The 6925-nt window shown below is 43.8% G+C and overlaps 1 protein-coding gene across 2 annotated transcripts in view; it reads left to right on the top strand.

Annotated features, from left to right (window-relative positions):
* The first annotated feature begins 6 nt into the window (after positions 1-6).
* REST (RE1 silencing transcription factor) overlaps positions 7-6925 on the top strand; it is a 21322-nt gene continuing 14403 nt past the window's right edge. The window contains exons 1-2 of one of the 2 annotated variants that reach the window (XM_006027764.3): positions 7-64; positions 1433-2343. In XM_006027764.3, coding sequence (XP_006027826.1) covers positions 1443-2343 — 901 coding nt within the window. In that variant the 5' untranslated portion in view covers positions 7-64; positions 1433-1442. Of the gene's footprint in view, positions 65-102; positions 895-1432; positions 2344-6925 lie in introns of those variants that run through there. The other variant, XM_025209074.1, reaches the window with a different exon arrangement.

The raw sequence follows: 6925 nt of genomic DNA, 5'->3' as shown, positions 1-6925 counted from the left end.
GCAGCGCGGCCCCTCCGCACCCCGAGGTGCCCCCGGCTGTGCGGGAGCGGGGCCTCCCGCTGAGGTGCTCCCCCTTCCCCCCAAGGGAAACGGGGTCTGTCTGGGGTGAGGGGGTCCCGCGCGGGGGTGGTGAGGGACGGCGGCCCCTGGTTGGGCTGCGGGGCGGGGGGCTGGCAGGCGGCCCGGAGAGCCGTCCCCGCGCTGGTTCTGGACGGAGGCCGGAGCCGGGCGCTCTGGAAAGCCCCTTGCCCGGGGTGGGGGGGCGGGTGGCAGCAGGAGCCCAGTCTGCCCGGCCCGCCGTGCGTGCGCTAAGAGGGGTCTGTCAGCACCCCCACGCACACAGCCTGGCTGGGAAAGGCCTGCGGGGTCCCCGTGATCCCTGTGTTTTCTCTGTTGTAGTGGGGGACGGTGCTGCTTTGAGCAGGGGATTGGCCTAGCCGACCTCCTGAGGTCCCCACCAGCCCTCCTCTTCTGTGATTCCAGTAGGCCTCGCGGCAGGGAGGCGGCTTGTTGTGCTGAGGGTGTTTTCCGCAGTCTCAGTTGTCCTCCGGTCCCCCCCCCCCCCATCAGGGGGATCTGTTCCTCCTTTTTTCCTTCCCCTCCACGCGACTCCACCGAGGATCTGGGGGGGCTTTTCTGGTTGAGGAGAGCACCCCGGTGGGTGATATTGCGAGGAGCGCTGGTCCCCTGGAAGTGGTGCTGAGAGTGCAGCGAATCCAGGCGGACTGATTAGTGCCTTTTGCTCTTCCGGACTGTGAGAGGGGTCTGTGTGCGTTGTTGCTTTCCAGTCCCCGGGACCTTCGGGGAGACAGCTCTGTCTTGATTTCTTATAAATTGCATAGAGAGGAGCGGGGAAGGAGAGAGGGGGAGAGAGAAGAGCAAACCAGTGAGCAAGTGAGTGAGCACACTTCTCTAAAGTTTTTGTTTTGTCTGCTCTTTCACAAAAACAGATACAAAAAGACAAGACAGGGAAGTTTAGCAAGGCATGGGAGAAAGCATGTGTGATTTCCAGCATAGACTGTGTGGAGCAAGGGAAATGATTCAGAATTGCATCTCTGGGCACATTCTAAATTTATGTCAACAGTGAGTAATCTGTAAAGCTGAGGAGGCCCCTTGTTGCTTTAGACTATCAACAAAATGATGAAAAAAACATGAAAGGCAGGTTTTAAGGGAAAGAAAAGGATGATTTCTCATGGGAAACCTGTTTTGGTTGGTTAATAAGAAATTTTTAATTTAGGAAAGAAATAACTGCTGGTAGATCTTTTAGTTTTTACTTTACTGTTGTACTTAATCATGGTAAGATTTGGTTCAGATTTTGGTTTGTGCATGTCACCTGAAGTACTTATTGCTGATTACAAAATGGGGTGAAGTGTATTTTTAATGGTCAGATTTTTATTGGTGCTCTTTTTTCTTTTCTTCTCTTTTTTATCAGAATTGCTGTTATGGCAACTCAAGTGCTCGGCCAGTCTGGTGGCAACGGCTTGTTTCCTGGCAATGCTAACATTGGTATGGCATTGTCTAACGACATGTACGACTTGCACGACCTTTCTAAGGCTGAGCTGGCTGCTCCTCAGCTCATTATGTTGGCAAATGTGGCCTTGACAGGAGAAGTCAATGGCAGCTGCTGTGATTACCTGGTCGGAGAGGAGAGGCAAATGGCTGAACTGACGACAGTGGGGGAAAGCAACTTTTCAGACAGCGATGGAGAGGGCATGGAAGATGCACAGGGAATGGAGAGTGACCCTGATGGACCGGAGAACATGGAATTAGGAACTCTTGAAATGCCTAGCGTGGAAACCCAGGATCCAGCAGCTTGCCCGCCTCCTGAGACTTGCAGCCTAGACAAGGACCAGTCATTGGAAGCACCAAGTACTCCAGAGGGCACAGAGGACAAATGCAAAAACTTGAAGAGCAAACCATTTCGTTGCAAGCCATGCCAGTATGAGGCTGAGTCTGAGGAGGAATTTGTGCATCACATCAGGGTTCACAGTGCTAAGAAATTCATCGTAGGAGAGAATGCAGAGAAGCAAGCCCAAGTGAAAGAGTCTGATTCTTGTACCACAGAAGAGGCAGATTTCTCTAAGGGGCCTATTCGATGTGATCGCTGTGGCTATAACACTAACAGATATGATCACTATTTGGCTCACTTGAAACACCACAACAAAGCTGGTGAAAACGAGAGAGTCTATAAGTGCACCATATGCACTTATACGACAGTCAGTGAATATCACTGGAAGAAACATCTAAGAAATCATTTTCCTAGGAAAGTGTACACATGCTCACAGTGCTCCTATTTTTCAGACAGGAAGAATAATTATATTCAACACATTCGAACTCATACAGGTAAGTCTTTCACCCCTGTTTGGTTTAAACCCAGTGCAAGTATTAAAGAACCTGCTGAATGAAGGAAAGCGAGGCTTTGTGTTTGCAAAGTTTGCTCCACCGTAATAAGCTTTGTTCTGAATTGCACTTCTGTAACGTTACCAGGTTAGCGTCTATCTACTTGGAAGCCTGTATCTGATATGACTTATACTTTGTAATCATGGAAGACTCAGGAAGCATATCCAGTATCAGGAATCCCAGGGGAGAGTAAGAGCGCTGTATCTGTTTTGTTCAGTAATACTTCATGATGAATAGGTGTGAATATGTAAGAGTAAAATGTTTTATTGCAGTAGACATTTCTGGGCCTGCTGGGTGAATGCCATTTTTCTTTCAAACAAAATTGATAATAATTTTTTCAAATGCGTGCAAGTTGATTAGATACTTTGGAAAATTTAACCAGATAAAGCTTGACTGTTTTCACAGCAGGGTGTATTAATGGAAGATGTGAACTGATGCATACCTACCTATGCAAGAAACCCTATCCTTACACCTCATGCCCAGTACCAAGTCTGGGCAGAGTTCACTGTACATGAATCTCATTAATATAAAAATATATATATTTTTGTCAAGTAGGTATCTCACATACGAGATTTGGAGCCAGTTTATAATATTCCACTGATTTGAAAAGGAGAAAAGCGGGCCACAGGTTACTGGAGAGGCAGGGTCTTCACGGAGTGGCTTCCAGCACAAATCAGAATAGAAGCTGATCTGAAATATTTCACTTTTAGAAGCGGCTCCTAAGCATCAACAGCCATGTACCAGTTAGCTCTGAGGTAGATCGTGACATCAGTCCGATAGATCTTAGAGAAGTAAGGCTGGAAGGGACCTCAAGAGACCAGCTAGTCCAACCAGGGATCGAACTTACAATGGTAGTGTTATTAGTACCACACTCTAACCAACTGTAGATGCTGTTTATTACACTGTTTAGCAAGATGGACACTGCTGGCATTGGTTTCAAATATAGGGTCACTTAATAGTTTCAGATTCAGTTCTGGGGAGTTTGGGGATAGATCTTCCTTCTTTGCTGCTCTCTCATGGAAGGGGGCTCACAGCTAGCTAGACTAGTTGGTGGTCTTCTCATTATGCCCTGGAGAATCTTTCCAAGAGCAGCTTTAAGTTCCAGGTTCATGGGGTGGGGCCCTCTGGTATATCCCATTGGCTTGACACCTTTTCTTTTTACCTGGTTCCTATTACTGGGGGCAGTGCTGGGTGAACAAAATGCATAGAACATTTCTCCTTTAAAGTCACTGCTGGTGACTCAGGTGAAATAAAATGGTCTAATTTGTTTCATCTTAATCCTCTTCATGGTTCATCATGGTTAGAAATCTTGTTTAGAAGTTTGGGACTGGACTCCCGAATGCTGTGGATCAGTGCTAGGTGAACTGGTGAAGCTATGTGAGGAAGCTTTGCGGTGCTGACCTGCCATTATGTTTCTTGTTAAAATGTGCTCATGTTTTTAAAATGGGTGGAGGGTGGGTTTAGAGGACACCATCATCTCCCATATTGCACTTCTCTCTGAAAATATTCCACTTACTGTTTCAAAGAGCACAGCTAAAATTATTACAACTGAGAGATTAGGAAGAAAAAAATAACCTTTTTATTTAAAAAAAATAATCTTTTTTAATAACTCACCTTTCAGCTTGCTTGTTTTATCAAAGTCTCTGTTTTGTGTGGATCTTTGCTAGGTCACCAGGAGAAGAGGACTTTGTAGCAATTGGGAAATATGAGTACAGAACCCACCTAACTGTCTTTATTTTACATACATGTCCCTTCAAAGTTTGCCCACTCCCATTCTGAGGCTGCACTTAATGTAGGCCTTGGCTCTAAGCTCTCAAAAGCTCTCATTGAGTTAGAGACCAAGCATTTTATGGTTTCTAATCAAAAGTGAGCAAATGCCTTTCAGCACCTCAGTCTACAGCAGCAACAGAACACAGGGAGGGGAAAGAAGGAACACAAAAAAGAAATAATAAAAAAGAAGCCTCAGTCATTTTTCATGCTGAGGTTAATCAAACTAAGCCCCATTTTCTAATGTTCCTGCCTCTGACAAACAGTATGTTGTAATTATGAGTCATTGTGTTTTGGACTGACACGTGTTTGCCTTTGGTTCATCAATAAATTAACTAGGGAAACTATTATTACAAAAAAAAAATCAAATAAAACCCCACGTGGAGTTGTTCAGTTGCCAGTATTCTTAGTTACTGATTAAAACTGAACCTTGTAATTACATCTAGCCTAGCTGGTTGCTTTCTTCACAGGGTGTTAACTCTTAAAATGTAAGCAAGAAACCTGAACTATGCTTTTTGCGCACACTATTCCTTTTTGGATTTTTCAGATATTTAAGCATGTCAGATTTGTACATGCATGTGCGTGTGTGACGTTAAAGGAAGTAGTTTAAAAAAATGAGTAAATTATTCCTAGATTTTGTTGCCTGCCAGGTTAGTTTATGCTGATTGCTACGTATTTGTTTTATATTTTCTTTTTAACTTTGACTTATGATAGTCTACGTATGTTTGGACTACTGTCTCTATTAACACTATAAGAACTTAAGAGGATCCATCTTAAAATTTTAATCGGATTTTTCTTTATTTGCACATTATTGATTCTATAATTTCTTCCCATATATTGTCTTATGTAGCTGGAGTGGATGATTTGTAGTTGGTACTTTCATTTTCTGGTGATTACTAGGAATTAAAATTTTAGGTGGAGGAGTTTCTCAGAGACTTGACATGCCTTCATGTACAGAGAAAGGCACGTGCAGGAATTCATTAGCATCTTTATTGCAAGAGCAATACAAACTCATGGAAAATAGACCGAACCAGAATAACCTTCTGATAAATTCAGCCGGCACACGGTTAGAAATCTGAAATATTTTAATTGGATTAGACATCTCTCTAGGTTTGCAGTGGTTGTGTCTTCATTGCAGAGTTATCTGGTATGTAAGCCCTGGGTTTACCTAACTTTAGTTTTAACATTCATGCTCTAAAACTGTACTAGAAGTATGGTCTTTACAGTAGTATGCTACTTGTCCATGGGCAGAAGGGCCTGGGACATATCCTTTGCCGTAGAATAAGCCACTCTGATTTTTCTCGGTGAATTATTAAACAATTTGTCTTCTTGGGTGTGGGAAGGGTAGATTGTGGGAAGTCAGTAGAGAACTCACAGCATTTCAGATGGGATACCTTTATCATCCAAGATGTAAAGTGCATGGGTTGAACAGTCTGAGGGTATGATCCCAATCTGGGGAAGGCATGAGGACAAGTGGCTACTCTACTTCTTTTGTTCTGGGGTTGGGAGCGGGGACAGGGTGGGAATGGAGCATTGAGGAAAGACTCCCCATACTTCCCCCAGACCGGGAAGTCTTTTTCCTGTAAATCCTCTTCCCTCTTGTAGATTGGACCAGGAGGGGAGTGGGGCAATGGGGGGTTTTCTCAGGAAAACTTATTGGGACTCAGGGAGCAGCAGCAGCTCAACTCCTCCATGATCAAGAGGAGTCAAGCTACAGGGAAATGTGCTACCCACCATCCCCAAACCAGAGTCCCTGGTCTGGAAAAAGCACAGGGGAAGCTGCAAAATAGGGAACACTACTGCTCAACCCCTCCCTGTTCTACTTCAGATCACAGAGGAGTTGAGCAATATACAGGCATTCATTCTTGTGAAACAATCTCTCTCAGGGGAGATCTTCCAGGCATCAACCTGGAAGATCTTTCTTCTGAAGGGGACACATTTTCTCAAGGAGAAATTGAATGAATACTTGTAGGCTCCTAGTTTCTACCAGAAGAGAGCAGTTTTTCTTCTGGTAGAAACATAATGCCTGTATGTGGCCTGAGTGTGGGTAGCATGTTGACTGTTCAGCCTTTACCTTCAGGTGGCTCAGCTAGCTTGAGTCTAACATCCAGCCACACTTGGGTCAGAGCCAGACTGGAGCAATACCCAATAAAGGGTTTGAGTTAATGAGTTAATTCTTCAGTGAAGTCCAGCGTGACCTGGGCTGCTGGGTCACATATGTGCTAATGAAAACCCTGTCCTTAGGTATGGAACTAAACTATACTATTTAAAGAAAACATTGACCTGTATTTATAGAATTTTCCAGAACTGTGCTGCTGTATTAAATATCTGAAGTACTTTTCAAAGCACAACTGTTTCTGTGAAGAAACTAATATTTTGTACCACTGAAAGAAAAGCTTTACATAAAAGTATAATTGTAGCCCTTTCTGCATTTATGCACATGAGCAGTCCTATTGATGGCAGTGGGGCTCTTCATGTGCAAGAAGTCACGGATCTGCCTAAATGTTTGCAGACCAGGGGTTGAATTTTCAGGATTTTATTTTTATAATGGGATTTACAAGTCAAATAGAAGCCCTATGATTAACAGTAGTTGATAAAAGGAGCCTTTAAAGCCTAGTTAATGATAATATGTAATTTAAAATTTCATTGCTGTTTTTTTCATATGAATGTTAAAATAACCTACTTGAATCATTTTAAATTGCTGCACCCTGCATAAAATTTTGGGTTTTTTTGTGGGGTGAGGGGGTTAATTTGTAAT

Source organism: Alligator sinensis, unplaced genomic scaffold, assembly GCF_000455745.1.
Source record: "Alligator sinensis unplaced genomic scaffold, ASM45574v1 scaffold989_1, whole genome shotgun sequence".
In the NCBI taxonomy this organism is placed as follows: domain Eukaryota; kingdom Metazoa; phylum Chordata; order Crocodylia; family Alligatoridae; genus Alligator; species Alligator sinensis.
The sequence above is the reverse complement of the archived record's forward strand: the minus strand, read 5'-3'. Positions and strand labels throughout refer to the sequence as shown.